The 23,327-nt window shown below is 38.2% G+C and overlaps 1 protein-coding gene across 3 annotated transcripts in view; it reads right to left on the bottom strand.

The window, feature by feature from the left end:
- Positions 1-1,678: 1,678 nt before the first annotated feature.
- The window catches only part of pan2 (poly(A) specific ribonuclease subunit PAN2), a 58,731-nt gene continuing 37,082 nt past the window's right edge, over positions 1,679-23,327 (bottom strand). For all 3 annotated transcript variants that reach the window (XM_028798047.2, XM_051925207.1, XM_051925208.1), the window contains exons 17-27: positions 15,318-15,391; positions 14,938-15,079; positions 7,352-7,489; positions 7,205-7,264; positions 5,534-5,624; positions 4,266-4,423; positions 4,033-4,176; positions 3,745-3,924; positions 3,263-3,356; positions 2,643-2,849; positions 1,679-2,172 (exon numbers count right to left, since the gene is read on the bottom strand). In XM_028798047.2, the coding sequence (XP_028653880.1) occupies positions 2,147-2,172; positions 2,643-2,849; positions 3,263-3,356; positions 3,745-3,924; positions 4,033-4,176; positions 4,266-4,423; positions 5,534-5,624; positions 7,205-7,264; positions 7,352-7,489; positions 14,938-15,079; positions 15,318-15,391 (1,314 nt within the window). In that variant the 3' untranslated portion in view covers positions 1,679-2,146. The remainder of the gene's footprint in view (positions 2,173-2,642; positions 2,850-3,262; positions 3,357-3,744; positions 3,925-4,032; positions 4,177-4,265; positions 4,424-5,533; positions 5,625-7,204; positions 7,265-7,351; positions 7,490-14,937; positions 15,080-15,317; positions 15,392-23,327) is intronic.

Genomic DNA, 23,327 nt, shown 5'->3' with positions numbered 1-23,327 from the left:
CACGTCTCTGCCGCTCGCGTTGAAACCCCCTCTTAAACAGTGATACAATAGGAAAAAATAGTTTTTTTACTTTGCTTGATCTGATGCTGCATGATCTTCATCTCACTTGGCACTTTGAACATTTAAAAGCCTGTACAGCAGCTCTCTTTGTCATCTATTCTTTGTCTTTAATTTCCGGCCCCAGGTGTGGTTAAATCTGTTGGCACAAAGTCTCGTCTCGCAGGATGTGAGTTCTTGATATTTTTTTAGTTTATAATTTAAAAACGAAATAAGAATCTGAAAATCTAACAACATCACATTAAAGTTCGATAAATTCTGAAAAGAATGATACCAAACATATATATGTAGGTGGTAAAATAAGCCCGATTTAAAGCTTGACAAAAAACGTGACATAAAATTGTTGCACTTTTAGGTTTAGGATTTTCTATATAGAGAGCAGATTATAAGGATGACTTGGGTTTCAAGGTAAGGTAGTTATTCTTACTAATCACAGAAGCAGAGATGTGTTGCATTTGATTATCACATTCAAGTAATTTCACTATACTCTGTAAATGTGACAATAATTATAGAAGAATGCATTGTTGAATTAATTACTGCAGCAAATTGTAAATGTGAAACAGCTACAATACCTCCCAGAATAGTGTGAAAGTAAATACATTCCCCTTCTTAATATTACGTATGTTTAAAACTCAAAGCACCATGTTACCCAAGTCTTTCAAAATATGACATGATAAATGACTGTTAAATGGTGAATTGTTTAAATGTAAGTATCCTACAGTAAAAATGGTAATCCTAGCATCATGTTTGTGATGCAGTTATTTTCTTCATTGAGTTTCTGATGCTGTGGTATTGTTTTTAAACAACTGTCAGGTAGCCAGCAGTTAATGCGCTCATTTTTAAGCCCTCTGTGTATTAGTTGCACACATAATTTGATTTAGAAATCAATTTTGTTTTAAAATAAGGCCTATAATTATATAAAATGACAGAATTCTTTCCCATTATGTACAATTGGAATGATACAGGCCAAAGTTGCTGTAATTACTTATAGACTGTTTTCCTTAGAAGCAAATCTTAGTTATCCTTCCCCTGCAGTGTACTGGGTGTAAGGAAGGAACTAACCTTGGATAGAGACAACAGAGCTCTACTCTAGTCTAATATGTACTCTTACACATGCAACCATGCTGAACCTAACACTCTCATGTTTGGTATTTGGAAAGAAACTGCCTTACACAGAGAAAACCGTTATTTGGACGGAAAGAACATGGAAATTCCATAAAGAAACTGATCGGTCTAAAAACTGAACCTGGACCCGTGAAGCTGGGAGGCGGCAGCAGCACTATCTTCTGTGCAATTCTACTGCTCAAAATTTAAACAATGTCTTTGCTACAATCCTCACTTCAGTAAGGCAACTTTTCTTAAGATTCATTAGCTTGACAGACATCTATTGATTGGGGAGAACAGACATACATCTGGGCCCAGTAAGACTGTAAACTGGATGCTGACTGACAAATTACATTAGGAATCACAATTGCAAGGGTTTGGATTTTGAACACAGCACACTTCCATTCTTTTTCCTTGTCTCATTTCTGTAGCATTCTGAAATGGGAACAAAGTCTGAGAAAAGGCTGACGGATGAGACCTGAATGCTTTCCTAACTTTAAGGAACACAACACAAACATAACAAAAATCAGAACTTTATTCATTTATAACGTTTTTTTTTTCTTTTTCTTTTTTAAATAAAAAAGTAGGTGAAATAACACCCGCCTGATAAGTTCAGTTCACAAAATAAAGTGAAAGAGTTCAAAATAATGCCTGTTTAACCCAGTTGTGCGAAACAGGTCCACTGGCATAGTGCTTGCAATCACGCAGATATGCCTGTCCTGATAAAAGGTGACTGAACTGCTAAAAAAAGGCCCACCTTGGCAGGATAAATCTATAACAGGTGGCACATCAGAAGTTGTTTGTTGAGGTAGTGGTAATTAATCCGTAATTACCAAATTAAAAAAGGAGGAATAGACAAATCCAGGCAGCAAAATTGCAATGAGGGGCAAAATGTTCATGGTTAACAAAAAAGATGAGCTTGTGCCAATTCACCTTCAGGAAACACTACTCTGGTTACAGATGTTTCTTCTTTTCAAGATTTGTCTCATAGTCCAATCACAGCAGGGAAGTCTGTAGAAACAAAAGGACAAAAAGTATTTCAAACTGGTTGCTTCAGCCCTTAGATTATGCAATTTCATTTTTTTTTTAATCAGATGTACTATGATTGGTTACAATGATACAGGAGTCAAAATTATGTCAGGCACAGTATCTCAAGGAGTACAATAACACACAGTACACCCTCCATCCAAGGTACGTACTACCAGAAGATTACAACCTCTTCCCTATTATATACAAGACCTTTAATAAAACTATTATTATTATTCTGCTTGAGTGAAATGTTTGGGACTATTACATGTGAATAAAAATGGGAACTTGATATAACTCTTAAGGGCACATGCAAATCAGTTTAAATTCTTTTTTAAATTTAAGAATATCTGTCAGATTGGACAGCTTCACAATATTTTTGTTGGGTTTTGCCAATCTGACACTTTCATGTTTAACAGCCTACAGTCTCTAAGAAGAACTAACTGAAGACTTACTCTTGGGACTGCTTTGGCCTTCATTGCCATCACAATCTGGCACCTTCCAGTCAATTTTTCTGCCTTTCTCGTATAATGCCTTCAACACCTTGCGGAAGTCCTCTTGACGGTTACCACCATGGCTAAGCTCCAAGTACTTCCTGTACAACTGCAGGGCAGTTCGTGCATCCTCAATGCTGTCATGGGTTTCACTCTGAATCTTCAGGTCTGTAAAATTGGAAACAAAAATGGTGGAAGCAGTAATTGAGGAATTCCCTATAGAAGTATTAAACAGCACACTGGTATTTTACGTCTTTCCCAACACTAGCTAATGACCCTAATCACAAAGATTAAAGATGACTAAAGGCTAAGTTGCCTTATTTATAATACCCTTCTGCACTATTCAAAGCTTCAGCAGGTGCATAAGTGACAAAACAGCAGGAGCATCATGTTTACTATGAATGGCAATCATTACATTAAATCAAAACCTGCTTTAACTGTTGCCTCCACCCACAAGCTTTAGTTTCTCAAAGCCTAAGATTACTTTCATTTACCACTGGTCACTACCCTTAGTCTGGAGGTGCACCTTAGGTTTCTTTATTTAAAACGTCACATAGAAGCAGAAACTTGGAAAGCCTCACCAAGAAAGTACCATGCCAGGAAGCGCAGAGAGATCATTCTCTTGCGGGGCATATGAAACAGATATACAGTGTCAATTACTTGGTCCTTCAGAACCTACAAGTGAGCCAAACATTAGGATATCAATAAATTAGCACCAGACACAATATGCAATTTTCATAGACTACTTGATAAAAAAAAAAGATATAGTGTGCTATGTTATCAAATAACACATACTTCTGCAATTGAATATATTCTACATTTCATTTAGAGGATTAATATTTATGTACTCCACTCTGTACTAAACTACATTATGTCTATTAGGAACCAATAAGAAGTTACTTCAGTTTCCCATACCAAGACCACTTCTTATAGACAGAGCACATAAGAATTGTTTTGTTTTAGGCACACAAAGACATTTAGAATGCAAATTAAAGGCATAATAATGGATTCATTTTTAGGTAAATAGCAAATTAAAATGCTTAGCAATACAAAATGAACAAACCAGAAGATTAATGACTCTGAAGTCCTTCTGTAGTCCATGGCCCACAAACTTGACCCCAACATCAATCAGAAAGCGCAACTTCAGGTAAGTAGATTTGAGAGTGGTTAGGTGCTTTGAAGAAATCTTAGCATCTAGGTCTCCAGGTTTAATTCCTGAGTACTGTGTCAGATAGTCCACAACCTTAGGAGTAAAGAAAGATGTCGTATTTGAAACATCAAGAATTGTGGGGGGAGCTTATGCTTGTGAACCATCAAAAAAAGAATGTTCTACTGTGAAAATGTTTCTAACCTGTTCTTGAGTAGAGATGTAGTCATCTATGAATGGAACCCCTTCATTAGGTCCTTGGCCACGCACACATGTGATTCTGGCCACAGACATCTGGCTTGGCTTGATGGTAGACTTTGTTCCATCACTTCTTAGCTCTGCCTCTTCCTGCAAGATTGGAGAGAAGCAAAGAGAGTATTAAGCATGTTTGTTATTATCATCTGGAGAAGTGCAGTGTTCACTAGTCTCTTACTCACTTGATTGAGTGTCACAAACTCAGCATCCAAGCCCACTAGATCCCCAGCCTGTGGCATCTCACTGAGCATTAGTGGGATGAAGGTAGCATGTGTCTTTCGCTGCTTCCTAGCAAGAGAAGCCTCAGCTAGCAATACACTGGCCTCAATGGGGTTCTTGACTTGCATTCACAAAAAGGTAAATACATTAAAAAAGTCAGAATTGGTAAGGATTACAGATACATAAAATACTGCTACATATTTATGATTGCCATTAAAAACTAATGTAAAACTAACGTTTTCATATGAAATGGCTGAAATTTCTTTTTAAATATAAACGGAAAACAGAAAGTAGAGGAAATCAGTTACACTACTATTGACCAATATATTGTTTAGCTAATAAATCACTAACTTTAACAGAGCTGTCAAACCACTCCCTTTATAATATGATATAAAGGAGTATATATAAGTAATTAAATACGAATGTAAAATCGTAAAATGTGTTTTCCTTAAGCATTTGAAAAAGAAATTATTAATACGTAAAACCTCCTTACATTCTTTAAAGATAACTTTATTTTTCATCTTTAATGTAACCTATACTTATTATGTAATATTAGAAAACCAACAAATTATTATTTAAAAAGCACCTATAGTGAACACCATTTTAATGTGGTTTACTAATACTGAAAGATAGTGCCACTGCTTACGCCTGGGAGGTTAGGGGCCTTGGTTAGGATCACACAGTTAAGTGACCGACACCTTGTTTTAGTTTAAAGTCCAGTCACTAGGTCACCTGCTACAGCTTTGCATTAACATTCTCCAGCAGTCAACAGACCAGTGGCCCCAGCATTGATCCCTGATGGTCGCCTAGTTCTAAAAAAAGGTTCTATAACACTTTGCTGCTTGTGTTTTAACTAGTTTTGCACCCATTTCACATTATGCCTTTAACTTCTACTTCTTTTAGGTTTATCACTCAAATCAAGATAAATAATATGCACCACTCTTTTGTTCCTTCCTCATAGAATTTTCCAGCATATTATTGAAACACATTTCCCTTCCAAGTAGACCCCATGCTGACTGTTCATTAACACTAGAATCCCTGAAGCCTACGAAAAAACTCGTAATACCAGGTCACCTTAAATTTCCTTGCACCTTCTCATCAGAAAAAAAAATGTACATCTAACTAAAGATTTCAATGGGGGATGAGACTGTGTTCTGCATTGAATAATATGAAATGTACTCATTCTAATTAAATGTTTAAAAATAAATAAAAAAAAGCCTTGGCCTCTTACTGCGTAGGTCGTATTTTGTATGATAGTTCCTCCTGGCATAGTACAGGATAGCAGGCACTTTCCAACTAAGATTGAACTGTGTTGATTCATACTGAAAGACAATGAAAATCCAAGAAGACAAAGTTCAGAATGGGAAAGACATAGTACAATTTTGTTCCTTATATATTCAAAAAGAGAAGCCCTTCACTATGACACTGATAAAAACTTAAGACGACATCCATATTACTAACCGAGAATGGTAAACCGGAAGGCACAGACGCAGGTACACGGCGATGGACCCAGGAGACATAGCGCGCAGGTGCCTACAGCGCACGTCTCATAAACCGCGAACGAAGGAGTTACGGCTCAAAAATGAAAGAGCTCAACTAACGTAAATAGGACATGAAGTAACAACGCGCCCATAGCTAACGACTAACGACACAAAAAAGAGGATTCTGCTCTGCACCCCAGAGTCAAACGTAAGACACTACGGAGTCTGCAAAGGTCCACAAAGATAGTACAGAAGGCGCGAGAAAGTACGAAAGGCGCAGGCGCCTACAACGCGCTTCTGAACTAAACGTCCACACTACACAGCATGGTCCGGGTAATAAGAATAAACGAACTCTCCGTATTAAACGTACGGCATCCTCACACGTCCAAACCATATAGCATATGTGAATCACATTAAAGTGATGCATTATTAACAGTACAACCACAGACAACGCTGCGTATTAACAGTAAGTGCTATTATCCATATTACTAAACGGTAGACAACGGATAACTAATGGAGTCACGGTCACGGCTCCAGCTCCAAAACGAAACTTTTCAACTAACGGACATACAGAAACGAGCCCGCCTGAATACAATTAATGAACACAGGCGCCTACAATGCGCCTCTCAAACAGCAGAGGCAATAGATAAATGGCAAAGAAAGGAACGACAAACAGCCGCTAAACAATTCCGCCAATTAGCTGACAACGCATTCTGTAATGCGTCCACTATTAATGAACATTCATTAGGATTAATGAATATCATTTGCTGTCATTGTCATTCACTTAACTTCCCTGAAGAAACAACTGCCAATACAACTAATGAGTTTACACGTTGTTGTCAAAGGGGTCAGGTTAGACTGCCTCCTTAAGATGAACATCCTGAATATCTACGGATGTTTCTGACTAACAATGTACCCAAAAGTAAAAACTTTATGGACTGCATTAGATCCTACAATAGTTCATTTGCTTTTGCATCTACCGGGGTAAATATCAGGCCACCAGCTGGCAATGGCCCATACTGCTTTCGCGTATGTGGACAAATATTACATCGGATTGGAACAGTGCACCCTAAGCCAAATCACGAACGCAAATATGCACAGATCTACGTGTTAGATCCAGAGGACGCAATCTATCAACGAATGAACCAATATATCTCATACATTCATCAATGTATTTCGGGTTACCCAACACCAGGGGTTGGCGAGTGAAGCGAGCAGGGGGCGGAGCCCCCTTGTTATTACATAATTTATCAGCTTTCTTTATGCACATTAGGTGGAGGAGTTTTCCTAGTTATTTAGGGGAGCCTTAACTGATGCAAAACACACACCCAATCTCCCCAAAAGAAACCACTCCTGTGAACTCAACACTTGAGTGCTGAAGTGTTCTCCCCACCCAGCATCCATTTGGTCGAAATTTTCACCTTGTCAATAGGTTCGATGAGGAAGTCATTAAAAAGGTACCATTGTTGATGAGTGACTCCCTGCAAAAAAAAAAAAAAAAAAAGACTACATATAAGGATGAACATGAGATACTAAGCTATGGAATGTATGTCTCAGAACTCACTCACCTCTTTCCTTTGATGGTAAGTCTCACTGACTTTGATATGTGCCACCAAATTACCTCCAGTTCTTGAGTCAAGGATGTGAGGCACAGTGGCCACCAGATCATAGACTACATTGCCAGCAGCCTCTTCTTCTGGACTCAGCTGCCAAAAAACAAAAAGAAAATCTCAGTGACCATATAACTAGGTGATACAGTCAAAATAAGGTTATTCCTACACTGGCATAAAATATACCAGAATTAGACTATGGCAGGGGTAGGCAACATCGGTCCTGGTGAGCCGCAGTGGCTACAGGTTTTCATTCCAACCCAATTGCTTAATTAGAAACCAATCATTGCCAATCTCAGACCTTATTTAATTTTATGGCTTGTTAGTCTGTGCAATGTAAGGCTCTTATATCGTAGATTTTTTTCCTTTCCAAGGATATCATCCAAATGATATGAAGCCTAAAACAGATCATTTTCAGTCTGTCACATTTTTCTATTAAGTGTTTTATTAAATCAAACAGTGCATGATGAACACACACAGATGTAATTGGAAAAAAGCTAGCTGGAGAACTGCTGGCTGCTTTGTCTTTTACATCTTATCCATATTACTAACCGAGAATGCTAAACCGGATGATGGACGCAGGGACATCCGGCCATGGGCCGTAGCTGCAAAAAGACGTACTGCGCAGGCGCAAAAAGAGTCCGCGAGAGTCGGCTGAGGAGCCGAGAAAGGCGGACAAAAGAGGCGGATGAGGGTCCGCGAGAGGCGCAGGCGCAAAAAGAGTCCGCGAGAGTCGGAGAAAGGCGGACAAAAGAGGGCGACAAACGCGGATGAGGGGCCGCGAGAGGCGGACAAGACCACAGAAAAAAGGAGTGAGCACATACAAAAAGGAGTCACAGAAATGAGGCGCAACAAGCACCGAAAAAAGGAAAAGGCACATAAAAAAGTAGTCAAACGCGGGCAAAGCACGAAACACATTGCACATGAAACTAAACACCCCCCAAAAAAAGAACAGACGAGCGCACAACAGCAAGGCACGACCACACCCCCCCCCACCCTACAGGCACGGGACGGGACGGGACAGGACACACACCAAGAGGGGGATTCAACAAGCCCATGGAAGACAAAAAAAAGAACACAAAACCACCCCACAGACCCTACAAGCAAGGGACAGGACACACACAAAGAGGGGGATTCAAACAAGACACAGGAACACAAAAAGAAAGAAGACGCTCGCGCAACAACAATCCCCCCCACACATCCATAACAAGTGACACCCAAAGCCACATATTCTAAAGTGAACGTCGACACCTTCACACTAGGCAGCATAGGTGTCGGCATAGGTGTCAGCATAGGTGGATGTCCTTTCAATAAAGCACTATTAACCGTTCAACTGCAGAAAAGGATACATATTAACAGTGAGTGCGATCCTCCTTATTACTTATCCATATTTCGCATGCTGAGAAAGAAACAAGTCATCAATACACGGTCACGGGTACAAAACGATTCGGAAAGGATAACGGGAACAAACACACGAACACGAAAGAAACAAGAAAATAGACGGCGGCGCATAAAACGCGCTTCTGAAACACCGGGAGAAAAAATGCCTCGGATCAAAAAACGCAAAGCACAAGTGACACCGTTACAGAGACGTGCCCAAATGGACAGACACAATGAACGTAGACGCATTCAGCGCGCGTGTCAAAGTGCTGCATCGAAAGAAGCACGATTTCAAACCGAAAGAGTTCGCGTATCAGACATACAAAAAAGGGAGCGAAGAGACAGAATAAATGAACGGAGACGTGTACAACGCGCAAATGAACTGACAGAAAAAAAAAAGCAAGACGCGAAAAGCACAAAGCTCAAATGACCGACATACAAAAACGGACAAGGCTCGATACAATCAATGCACGGCGTTGACTGAAACGGACTTTGCGCAAAGCGGAGGCGAATAAAAAAAAAGAAAAAAATAGCGCGTCACAAATAATGGACATGCAACAAAAAGGCAATCAAACGCAAAAAGCAAAACATGCCCGTCGCGGACATCAACGCCACACACCTGTTAAACGCTTACGCCAAATGGCTGAAAACGCCTTCAATAAGGAATCCACTATTGAGGAAAATTCATTGGGATTGATGAATGTCATTTGCAATCATTGTCATTCACTTAACTTCACAGAAGAAACAACTGGCAATACAAATAATGAATTTACACGTTGTCAAAAAGGTCAGAGTAGACTGCCTCCTTTACATTCATATCCTGAATATCTAAAGAAGCTTCTAACTAACGATGTGCCTGAAAGTAAAAACTTTATGAACTGCATTAGATCCTACAATAGTTCCATTTGCTTTTGCATCTACCGGAGTACATATCAGGCCACCAAAAGGCAATGGCCCATACTGCTTTCGCATATGTGGACAAATATTGCATCGCACTGGAACAGTGCACCCTGAAACAAATCAACAACGCAAATATGCACAAATCTACATCCTAGATCCAGGTGAGGCAATCTATCAACGCATGAACCTTCCTGAAAACAAACAATGCACAGAGCTTATAATGAGAAACGTCACTCATGTCATAAACAATCACCCATTAGCCAAGTCTATAAAAATGCTACATGAAGTTGAAAAGGAGGCAAATACAAAAGCAAATGCAGAAGGTATAGCGGCAACTACAATTGCTTTGGTCTTGATAAAGGACAAAGAACAAGATCCAAGACGATACAATCTGCCCGTCGTTAATGAAGTGGCAATTGTCTTTCAAAGTAAAGATGGTGAGCCTCCATTTCACAGAGATATTGTTCTACATTTACGTCCTGATAAAAACAACACACCTACATTCCAACGCATAGACATTTGCTTTCCGCTTCTTGATACTTTAACATACCCCATATTATTTCCAACTGGACAGGAAGGATGGAGTGCCACCTCTCTGAACCCGTTTTTGGACATGGACAACTTTATGTTGCCTTCTCACGTGTTCGACGTTCATCTGATGTTAGAGTTAAAATTATAAATGATCCATGCCAAGGAAGACTCATTCAAGGACAAGACACCATCTTTACTACTAATGTTGTATACAAAGAAATATTCCAATAAAACATTAATATATGCCAAACACTCTATTTGTTATTTCTATGCGCATCATCCAAAGCTGCACACTATTCTATATCTAATTCATACATCTCACTCTTTCTCATGTCCCAACGCCAGGGGTTGGCGAGCGAAGCGAGCAGGGGGCGGAGCCCCCTAGTTGCTAATAAGGAGCAATTAAAACACTGAATGCAGCAGTTTAAGACTGAAATAAGCAATTAAGGTTGGAGAACCTTAACAAGCGAGACCACTAAAATGAAGCATCAAAATGTCACTTAAGCAATATGTGCTTCATCAGCAATAATTGAGTTCTCGTTAAGGAACTGGGTTGGAACAAAAACCTGCACATACTGCGGCTCACCAGGACTGACATTGCCTACCCCTGGACTATGGCATTAGCAAATGGACTATACAAATTAAATGTGTTGTCAATCAGTAAATTTTACAGGTACCTGCAGAGAAAAATGTACTGCTTTTACATTCTCATATGGCAGACATCTTCTATTCCCATTACAAACTATGATTCCATTCCTGCTGTCTGAGTCCTTGAAACTGAGCAATATTTTTTCCAGCATAGAGGAAGGTGATGTTGTCTATATAAAGATCTCTAAGCAATTTAATCACAAATGTTTTCCAGATATTAAAAACTGCATATGTTTGCGAGGGTTGAAAAAGGTTGTTCTCATGCAGAGGTGCCACAGATAAAAGATTCCCCATCTTAAAATGCTTTCTACATTGTTTCCATATTGTGAGTGAGTGATGCCCAATTAGGGTATTAGTATATTGGTGATAACTTGCATTTATTGGGGCACAAAGCAGGGAATATAAAGAAGTACTGCAGGATTTTATTTCTATTGCGCACCAAGCCTGTGTATGTTCATCTATTTGTGTCCAGGTTTTTATAGCTTGTATGTTTGCTGCCCAGTAATAAAACTGAAAGTTAGGTAGACCCATGCCACCTTCTGTCTTAGGTCTTAGTAGGGTCGCTCTTTGGATACGTGAATGTTTTAAGTTCCAAATAAATAAGATTATGGTTGAATCTAATTGCTTAAAAAATTATTTATTGATGTATATTGGAATGTTTTGAAATAAAAAGAAAAGCTTAGGAAGGATATTCATCCTAACAACGTTAATTCTTCCAGCTAGAGTGAGATGAAGGGTTGACCATCTATGCAAGTCTTGCTTAATTTTTTCCATACAGATGGCGAAATTTTGTTGATAAAGAGATTTGTTTACTTGTGATATTTACCCCTAGGTATTTAAACTGATCTGCAATAATAAAAGGGAAGGTGTCCAATCTAATATTCTATGCTTGAGAATTCACTGCAAATAGCACACTTTTATGCAAATTAATTCTGAGACCAGAGATCTTTTGAAATTCTGTAAGTGCTGTTAAGACTGAAGGCACAGTATTTTCTGGGTCTGATATATACAGTACAATATTATCTGCGTATAGAGAAATTTTCTGTTCAAGTCCTTCTCTGATAATCATTTCAACAGTGAACTGCCAGTGGTTCAATGGCGATTGCAAACAGCAGTGGTGACAAGGGGCATCCTTGTCTGGTACCACGTTCTAGTTTAAAGTAGTCTGAACAAATGTTGTTAATACAAACTGAAGCTTCTGGATTGGTATACAGTAGTTTGATCCATGCACAAATGTGCGGGCCAAACCCAAATTTCTCTAATGTAGTAAAAAGGTAGTTCCATTCAATCATATCAAATATTTTTTCTGCATCCAATGATATCATCATCTCTGGGGTGCAGGTAAATATATTACATTAAACAGGCGTCGAAGATTGGAAGCTAAGTGTCGGCCTTTAATAAATCCAGTTTGATCTTGTGATATCACCGAAGGCAGCACTTTCTACATCCTTCTAGCTAGGACTTTGGATAGTATCTTAACATCATTATTCAGAAGTGAAATTGGTCTGTATGATGCACATTGTAATAAGTCCTTATTTTGTTTAGGAAAGACGGTGATTAACGCTTGGCAAAAAGTTTGAGGTAGAATTTGATTGTCTCTAGATTCTGTAATTGTTGCTAATAAGAGGGTAGCTAGCTGAGTGGAGAATTTCTTAAAAAATTCGACAGGGTGGCCATCAGGGCCTGCTGCTTTCCCGCTCTGAAGTGACTTTATAGCATCTAGTAATTCTGATAGCGCCAGAGGTTTATCCAGTTCCTCTGCACTAAAAGTATCTATTGGTGGTATCTGTAATGTATCCAGAAATGCATTAGATTGTGTGTTGTCTTCTTTAAACTCAGTAGAATATAAGTATTTATAGTAGTCTCTAAATGTGTGCATTATATTTTTATGGTCAATGATTTATCTTTGTTCGTGTTGGTGATTGCATTGCAAATTTCTTGCTTGTGGAATTGTTGAGCTAAGAGCTTACTAGCTTTCTCTCCATGTTCATAGTAATAATGTCTTGATTTAAAAATGAGTTGTTTAGTTTCTTTAGTTGTCAAGAGGTTGAGTTCTGAATGCAGAGCCTGCCTTTTTTCTATGAAGAGCCTCACTTAGACACCAGGCATGTACTTGATCTATTCTAGTAATTTCGCTAGTTAGCTCTGATGTCTTCTTGGTTTCTAATTTATTTCTGTGGAAAAGATACAAAATAATCTGTCCTCTTAAGAAGGCCTTTAGAGTTTCGCAGAGTATTCTTGCAGAGACCTCTGATGATGTATTTGTCGCTAGGAAGAAACTTATTTGTTTTGATATAAATTCTGTACAGTTCTCGTCTGCTAATAGAAGTGGGTTAAGACACCATCTACGAGATGAGCATGTGGGCCATAATGATTTTAGCTCCAAGATCAGAGGGGCATAGTCTGAAATAACAATAGTGTCATACTTGCAAGATTTAATCGTAGGAAAATTATTATCTATAAAGAAATGATCAATTCTTGAGTAGCAATGATGCACTGGTGAGTAGAAGGAATATGTTCTTGAGTTTGGGTTTAGAAACCTCCAGGGGTCTGACAAGTTGTGGTCAATTAAAAACTGTGTAATTGTCTTTGCAGTGTTAGATGTTATCCCCCCTGTGACAGGAGACCTATCTAAGAGTGGATTTAATACACAATTAAAGTCCCCAGCCATTATAATTTTATGAGTGTTCACATTGGGAATGGATGCAAATACATTTTGCATGAATTCCCTATCATCGACATTGGGTGCATAAACATTTATCAAAATCACTTTGCAGTTAAATAAATTGCCCATGACAATCACATATCTCCCTTAAGGATCAGATACTACATCTGATGCTACAAATGGGACTGTTCTATGTATGAGAATTCCCACACCTCTAGTTTTCTTTGTAAATCTGGAATGGAACATTTGGCCAGTCCAGTCTTTTTGCAGCCAGAACTGATCCTTGCTTAGTATGTGGGTCTCCTGTAAAAATACTATTTTAGCATTTAGACCTGTTAGGTGAAAGAATACTTTCTTTCTCTTTAATTCGTAATTCAGGCCTTTAACATTCCAGCTCACAAAGTTAACTGTCCCATCATGGAGACATTGATTCTGAATTTTTGATGTCATTTTGTAGTCTAAACTGGAAGTGAGACAGCTTTAACCTTAATTTCCAATTTTCCCACGAGTTATTGCCATGCAGCCTATTGTTATGTTGGTAATTATAAGGATTAAAAGGATAGATTAGATATAGCTTGCTCTCTTCTCATTCTCTCCCCCCCTTATCCCCCCACTCCCCATTCTGCCTCCCTACGTGAGGCTGGACCCCACTTCACAAAGTCCCAGTCCTCTAACATACCTTAAGACAGAGCACATCCAAAACAAAACAAGCCCCCCAGCAGTGGTGTTTGAGGATTAAAAAGTAGAGATATCTATTGCCGATAAAGTCTAAATACTACAAGCATAACATATAATCTTCAACAGTCTTAAAATATTAAGACAGTAAACCCAGGGAATGGTGTTAAAAAGTGGCCCTGGATAAGCATAGTAAACCCTAATGCAATAGTAACAACAACAATAAACCATGGGTATGATGTTAAACAGTCTCCTTTAGATGATGATTCCATTCCTAATGCACTGGGGCATTAGGATCCACAAACGGACCACAGGGTATGCTTCTCCTGCCAGCCTTTACTAGAAGTAATTCCAGCAGTAACCCAAGCTTTTCCTAGGTAGTCACTCATTCAAGTACTGGCTGTGCCCAAACATGCTTAGCTTCTGGAAGGATTACCTGTTCTAAAGTGCATGTGGTGTGTATTTCAACATCAATGCTCAGTTTTTCTTCTGCCTTCACCTGCTGTACTTGGGTCTTAAACCAGGTGGTTCGGCATGTGGTGGGTGCATGTTCCCAACCTCTCCCTATATCTTTATTTTATTAATTTAATTTTAAACACTTTGTAATTTTCTGAAAATGAATAAAAAGCTGGATACATCCTCAAAAGTTCGCATTCTTTTTGTTTCCAAATTTATCTCCCCCTCAGCTTCATTTCTGCTTTTAACAGACTTACTGGGATAATGTTTAATTAAATCCACTTCTTACCTCCTCTCCCTCATTCCAACTGCAGACATCGAGTTCTTTATTTTTGTTGAGGTTCAGTCGTAAGGACAAGGGAATCCACACATGCCTCAACTCCTCTGTGGAGCTATAGAGGTTCAACCCCTCTACCGTGCAGAGATCTTCCCTTTAAATTTGAACAAATGTTTATTTGTATGTTTTCATCAACAAGCTGGATCAAATAATTCTGGTGTTTTGCCAGAATTCTCACTTTATGGAAACAACAAACACCTTTTCTTGAAAGGTAAGATACAAAATTAGTTATTATTTAGCATACAAATCAGTCATTTTGGAAGCATCAGTAGCTATATGAACAGGGAACCCTCCTACTATGCTCCTTTTTCAAATAATGAAGCAATACATACCATTCTGTAGGGTGAATGTCTTTAGGTTTTGGGATATCCACCTCTTCCTTTTTCAATACTTTTTTGAAAGCATACTGGCATGGTAAGAAATAAAGAAAACAAGATATAATTAAATAAAATGGCTAATAATAGCACTCGGTATGGAAGGACTCTTAAATTCTAAATGCATTGAATTTATTGTCAAGTCAAGTCTTAGTAATCTAAACCTTGAGCCTGATTGCAATATGTGAACCTAGAGATGAGGGGAAGGCTACTATCTGACCAGAATGATCCAGCCTTTTCACTAACTCTTAACAAAGCAACCCAGGTCTTTTGAAATTCAGTCTCACATTTACGAAATTCTGATTTATTTAAAATAGTTCTGTATTTGATATCTGAAATGATGCATGTGGTCATTTTCTTTTTAAATTTTACTTTAATCTGACTTATTTTTGACTTGTGTATGCAATCAATACAGGTTGAAAATCATAATCCAAAATGCATGGCACTAGAAGTATTTTTGAATATTTACATATTTTGCATATTTTCATCTCCCTAAAACACCCACCTTCAATTTCACCAGTCTATGCATATTAAACTACTGTGCATTTTAAACTACCGGAGTTTCAGGGAGAAAGCAAAAGAAACGGAGCAAAAGTCTTGACACTGTGAGAAAGTAAAAAGCTAAAAGCTATTATCCTCTCAAAATCTCAGTAGCACAAGATAACTGAAGCTTAAAGATTAATGTGTACATGAAGAGACATGGAGACCAGTTTAGTTACTTGGCTCCACGTGTTTGAGAAGTGCTTCTGTCTATTACAATATCTTTCTGTCATTTTGACTATTGCATGGTCTTTTGACTATGGTACGACAACAGCAAATGGCATTTAGATAAGCATTGTGGTCTATTTATGTTAAAGCATCTACAGTATATTCAGGCATGACATGTTTGTATTTCCAACTGACAGTAATGTTAACTTCCTTTAGTTATTTATTCAGATGTATAGCCTGAAAGTGAATGCTATGCAGCCTTGTCTGTGCTTTTTCTGGTTTTATTAGGCACATTTACTGATTTGGGTGTTTTGGGTACCGTAATCTGTATTTGTTGTGGTTCTTTCTTATCAACTCTCTTTAAGAGCAGTCCTTTTCACTTCTTTCTGATTTCTGCAAACATAGCTGCCAATGATTTCAACCTTAGATCAACTCCTTCGCTATTGTTGTAACTGTACAAGAGATGGCATACATAGCACCTGTAACGTATCCTTTACTTTTACCACTAGTCCAGTGATGTCTTCAAATGCAAATGCATAACCGGAGGTTACAGAAATGTCTGTTCCTTGCAACAGGTTATGTTTATTTTAAACATATGCAATGTGTTCTCAGCACATATGACAAACATTTATATGGTTTATGTATGTATGTATTATATGTCTCGATCAGCGAGACTATGTTAGGAGTGAAAATTTTCCCTTGGGATGTCATGCATATGTTCAAAAAGTTTCAGATTTTCAAATTTCGGATTAGGGACGATCAACCTGTTTGTTTAAGTTCCTTGGAAACAATAGTGCCCGTCTACTATTGCTTCACTAATTCTGTTCTTTTATGTTTGGATTGTTGTTGGATACTATAACTCTGGAGATCCAGCTCAGACTTGTATCTGTCACGTGTGTTTAAATGTCTTGCTATTTTATGTTAAAAACTGAAAGAATTATATTGACACAAATATTACGATACTTTGTTATATGTACTGTATTTTTTGTGTCTTTTTTTGTCTATTGCTATAATCCTGTAATTTCCTTCAAAATTAATAACTAAGTTTGTTTATGTCCATCTACTATATTCAGGTCCTTTACTGTGACACTTGAAATATATCTCCGGTTCATCCTATTCTATTGATGATGATTCAGAAGCTGCTACACTTTGTTTGGATTCCACCTGTGGTAAATTCAATTGATTGCACATAATTGGAAAAGGCACACATCTGTCTATATAACGTCCCACAGTTGACAATGCGTATCAGAGCAAAGACGAAGCCGTAAGGTTTAAGGAATTGCCTGCAGATCTTAGAGACAGGATTGTGTTGAGCCACAGACTTGGGGAAGGGTACAAAAAAACACATGTAGCATTTAAGGTTCTCAATAGCACAGTGGCCTTCAAAAAATCTTAAATGGAATAAGTTTGGAACAACCATGACTCAGTAAAGCTTGTTGCCTGGCCAAACAAGAGCAATTGAGGGAGAAGGGCCTTGATAAGAGAGTTAACCAAGAACACAGTGGTCACTCTAGCGAACTTGAGAAACCTCCAAAAGGACAACCACCACTCCACTGATTAGTCTTTAGGACAGAGTGGCCAGATGACTCATGAAAGTCAGCTTGGGAGTCTGCAAAAAGACACCTAAAGTACTCTCTCTGCACTGGTTATAGTAGTAAATGACTTGGAGGTTAATGCAGACAGAGGCTGTATATCTGCTGTTGTTCTCTTAGACTTGAGTGCAGCATTTGACACCATTCATCACAGTAATCTTATAAATTGCCTTAGTCAAAGAGTGGCCCTCTCCACCAACATCTTAAATTGGTTTCATTCTTACTTAACAGGTAGAAAATTCTTTGTTAGTTGTGGTGATTATACCTTGGAGATCCATGATATTTTATATGGGGTACCACAAGGATCTAATCTGGGTCCATTGCTCTTTTCGATCCATTAGGTCAGATTAATCTCAAAGCATAAGGCCGGAGTTATACTTCACACAACGCGACGCATGCTGTAGCAGACGCTCCTGCTACGCAAGCGTTGTAGTGTTTATACTTGCGCGCGTACTTTGCATACATCTGGAGGAATCCACCAGGAGGCAGTGCAAGATATTATCACGGCAAGAACAGGTTCGGCTACACTGTGTTGTGAATTGCCTGGGACACCCATTAAATTCCGAATACACCTTACTGCAATATCTCTGAAAAGGATGTTTAATGATTAAATCTAGGGATGTGTCCATTCCAGCAAGCACTGGGCACGAGTGAGACACAATCCCTGGACGAGGCCTCAGCTCATCACAAGGTGAATACAAGTACACACATACACTAGCGTCATTTTAGTGGCACCAAATCCCCAAATCTGCATATCTTTGGAAGGAAACTGGAGCACACTGAGGAAACCCAGCAGGAAAACGTGTAAACTCCAGGCAGGGAATATCAACGACGTGACTCCCTGAAAGACAGCAGCGCTAACACTCCGCCACTGTGTCACACCCATGTGTGTAATTATTAACAGTATTCATTATTTAAACGAAATTACCGATTTATCTGTAAAATGTAATATACCTACTTTAATGCTTTTCATCATGAAAGTGATATCAAGTATAAATCTAAGGATTGTAAATGTGCAGAGAGTTGGAATATCATACATTTAATGTGCTCAGTGTGGCAATCTATTGCTGGCGATTCGCTGCTGTCAGGAGCAGAGAAAGCCCTAGAAAAAAAGATGCCACAGAAGACGGTATGTGAGACTTTTAAAATGTATCGTGTCATTACGATCAGGAATATGCGACGCTTGAATATAAAAGCACCATGAATACATCTGTATGTCGGCATTTTGCTTCACCACATTGAACCATTTATCAAATATCGAAGTGCGCACACCGATCTCGTAGGATCCGCAAAGCGACTTTCTGTCACATGTAGATAGTAAACAGAGACTCTGACGTCACATTCCAACTTTTAGCACACTGCGCCCCCTGACTTTTTACTGGTACTGCAACTCGCTCACGCGTCGCGTTAATTTCTGAGGACCTGCTCAGAGGACGCATCAAATGAACGCTCAAAATGCGTGACAGCCATGATGTGGGCACGTACGCGTTCTGAGCGTGAAGTATAAACCCGGCCTAAGGTGAGCTACCAAAGCCATATAGATGACATACAGCTATATTTATCGATGACCCTGACGCTCTTGGTTCTTTGATCCTGTGTCTTACTTGTATTTCCGAATGGATGAGCGGTAACATTCTCAAACTAAACAAGGAGAAAACAGAAATCTTAGTTATTGGCAAAAATGCATATAGTGAAGGTATTAGAAATAAACTTGATCCCTTAGGCTTAAAGGAGGTAAAGAATTTAGGAGTAACTATTGACTCTGACCTAAATTTTAAATCACATATTAATCAGATTTCTAGAAATGCATTGTTTCACTTAAGCAATATAGACTACAGTTAGACCTCTCATAACTTTGTAAGATGCTAAAAACATTAGTTCACGCTTTTGTTTTCAGTCGACTAGATTGACTAGAATGCACTCCTTACAGGACTACCTAAGAAAGTCATCAATCGGTTACAGTTAATGCAGAATGTAGCAGGAAGAATATTAAACTAGCAAAAGAAAATCTGAGCACATGTCACCAGTTTTAGTGTTGTTACATTGGTTACCCGTGTCATTTAGAACTGACTTATACCACTAATGGTTTACAAAGCCTTAAATAATCTCACCCTGTACTATATTTTGGAATGTCTGTCTCCTGACACTCTAAGTTGTAACATCAGATCTTCAAAATGAAGGTCTGCTTATAAATCTAAGAGCCAACCAGAAAAGAAGTGATGAGGTGGTCTTTTGCTGTTATGTACATAAAATTTGGAATACTTTACCAATAGAAATTTGCAAGGCTAATACTGCAGAACAAATTTTAAAAAACTGCTAAAAATGCATTATTTTAAAATGGGTTTTTCGTAGCTACATTTTAGTTCTCTCTCTATTACACTATAAGGGGATTTAATTATTTTCCTCTGGGTTCAGCAACTCCCTACTAATCTGTACTATTCTCTGCGGTCTTTTCCAGTTCTTCTTGGTGGCGATATGCGGCACCACCACCTGATCAAGGTACCATGATGCCCCCTGGATTGAATGGCAGGTGTCCCAGATGTCCACATGACTATCATCATCAATTACTTCCATGTGAGGCCTGAAAACCATGAGAACTAATTTAGAACATTTATGTTAGGTAGAATGCCCAGTGGGGATGTGTGGTTTTATGGCCTTAAAACCCCTGCAGATTTTGTTTCTGTCTCCAGACTAACACAAGTTGTCCCCCCACCCTGGTCATTCTAGTCATTCGAACTTACCTTTTTTCTTTATTATATACTGTATAATATTATTGCCTAATCTTGCTTGCTTATGTTTTATATTAAACTTCCTTTTATTTCATTTTGTAAAACACTTTGAGCTACATTGTTTGTATGAAAACATGCAATATAAATAAATGTTGTTGTCATCTCACTAGGACTAACAAGTTTCTTTGGTCTGATAAAACCAATATTGAACTGTTTGGCCTCAATTTTAAGTGTAAGGTCTAGAGGAAACCAAGCATTGCTCATCACATGTGCAATGCCATTCCAATGATGAAGCATGGTTGTGGCAGCATCATGATGTGGGGTTGTTTTTCAGCAGCAAGGATTGGGAAACTAGTTAGTGTTGAGGAGAAAATGAAAATATGAAAGTACAGAGGAATCCTTAAAGAAAACCTGACCCAGAAAGTCCAGGACCTCAGACTAGGCCAAAGGTTCACCTTCCTTTACCTTCCAACAGAATAATTAACCTAAGCACAAAGCAAAGACAACACAGGAGTGGCTTAGGGTCAGCTCTGCGAATGTTGTTGAGTGGCTCAGTCAGAGATCACTAATGTGTTTGGCCACATAAACCATGGCAATGGACACATATTTTTTTGAACCATGTGAGAGACACATGTATGACCATGGTTGATGCTCATTTGAAAATTTTTAGAAATGCAAATACAGTAATTGATTCCATAACCACAGTCAAGGCCATTCAAGAGTTGAGAAATCTCTTGAGACATTATGGAATACTTGAAATCCTTATTAGTAATAACAGATTACCTTAATTTAACCCTAACCTTTAATTCAGGTCTTCTAAGGGATCAAATACTATTTAAGAATACTGGACACTCTTCCACGGACATAATGGTTGTATACAGTTATATAAAGTTATATAATAGTAAGCATGTTCTGCTATGAGGGGGAGTAAGTCCTTAAGTGGTTTGAGGGTTGGGATAGCCTGCTTCCTACCACTAGTATAGTTTGTCATTAAATAAATTAAATTGCTTCATAATTATTTTTAAATGTGATAAGATAAAATGCAATGTAGGTGACAGTATCTACTTTGTAATGATCTCTGAATACAACTCACACTATATGACAAAGTAATTGCAGTCTTACAATGGGGGCATCATCTATAGCGGAAGTGACTATAGTTCAACATCAGTCTTTCATGTTACCACAAAGGAATTTTAGCCCACCCTTCTTTGCCCAGCTGCTTCAGTTCAGACACATTTATAGGCTTTGTGTATGAATTACCTGTTTCAGATTATGCCACATCATATCTATTGGGTGTAGAAATTAACTTTTGACTAGGCCAGTCCAAAATGTTAATTTTGCATCTTTTCAGCTATTTATATGTGAACTTGCTTCTGTTTTGTGTATAATGCACTTCAGCTGAAACTCATGGATGGATGACCTGATATTACAATTAAGAGTTTTCCAATAACGGGCAGAATTGATGGTTTCTTCCTTTATGGCAAGCTGCCCATATTCGAAAACAGCAAAATACACCTACACAATCACACTCCCAATTGCCACATTTGACAACTGATATAGTATTCTTACTATGGAATGTGCACATTTATTATGTCAATCATAATGGAATCTATCGTAGAACAGTCTATGAAAAGGCTTGAGGATTTTCCAGGCACTGTCTGGTAAATCAGAGATGAAGATTTATCTTTTTTTTCCCCCATTACCAGTGGTTTCTGCCTTACTAACCTCAATAAAGCAACATTTTCTGCAGGGTCTCTTTCATTGTGAAGTTAAGAACACTAGCTTTTGTTGAGGCAACACACATCTCTTTGGACATTTTTAAGATCCTTTGAGAGTTTCTGGATGATTTTACACTGTACCCGTAGGGTAATTTTGGCAGGCTAATCACTACTGTGAAGATTCATTACTATTGTTGGTGTTTCCCATTTGGAGATTTTGGCTCTCACTGTGGTTCGGTGGAGTTTCAGAGTCTTTGAAATAACTCGGAAGCTCTTTCCATAGTAACAGATATCAAAAACATTTTTTGATCCCATCAGCAGTTGTCTTTGATTGTGACATTAAATGCTTGGTGAATCGTTGTGATCACAACTTGACTCTGATGTTAAGGACCAAAATAAGTGAGGTTTACATTGAGTAGGTATGGCTGTAATCAAGTCTGGCTGTATTCCATCACCTAAATCTAATTATTTCTTAACTAGACTGAATTAACTAGAGAGCAATTGTGTTTTACAGTTCGTGCTCATTGGTATTGAACTCATTATATAAACAACTTAAAAATGGTCTGTGTCCTTTATCTATTATGAGATTTTGGATGAATGGCTGAAAGCATTGTTTCATAAATTTGCAATAATAGAAGAAAGCAAGAGTGGCAAAGTACTTTTTGATGTACTGTCTTAAAAACAGAAATAACAAAAAAAAAACAAACACTGGGATCCCAAAGAGAAAGGGGGACAGATATCCTAGTTAATTCATCTCATGCACTTCTTTAAAAATATTTCAAGGATTTTGATGAAAAAACGGCAACTGAACAAGCACATCATGTGTTTAAAAATGCCCTCCAAGAATTTACACTGTTAAATTTCTTTAAGTTCATGATAAAAAAAATATGTTGTAGCAGGCACAGAAAAAAGCACACAGTAGTATGAAACCATTTGGATGATTATCTTTCCTGTTTTACAATAAAAAAAACAAATTGTCATATTCGCTAAACTCATCTTCTAGGTAATATTCTAGTTTCTTTTCAGTACACCACAATTATACACAAATAGTAAAACCTTGCAATATGGTACACTGGTAGTTGTTGACCATGCTCCACTAGTTTTGTAACTCAGAGTATGACACTTTTCCACTTCAACTCACATTTGGAGATTTATTACTGCTAACCGATGATCTTCATACAAAGTGATATATTCGTTAAAAGCTAACTGTCTCTGCACATT

Source organism: Erpetoichthys calabaricus, chromosome 3, assembly GCF_900747795.2.
Source record: "Erpetoichthys calabaricus chromosome 3, fErpCal1.3, whole genome shotgun sequence".
Taxonomy (NCBI): domain Eukaryota; kingdom Metazoa; phylum Chordata; class Cladistia; order Polypteriformes; family Polypteridae; genus Erpetoichthys; species Erpetoichthys calabaricus.
This window is presented reverse-complemented; position numbering and strand designations above follow the sequence as displayed.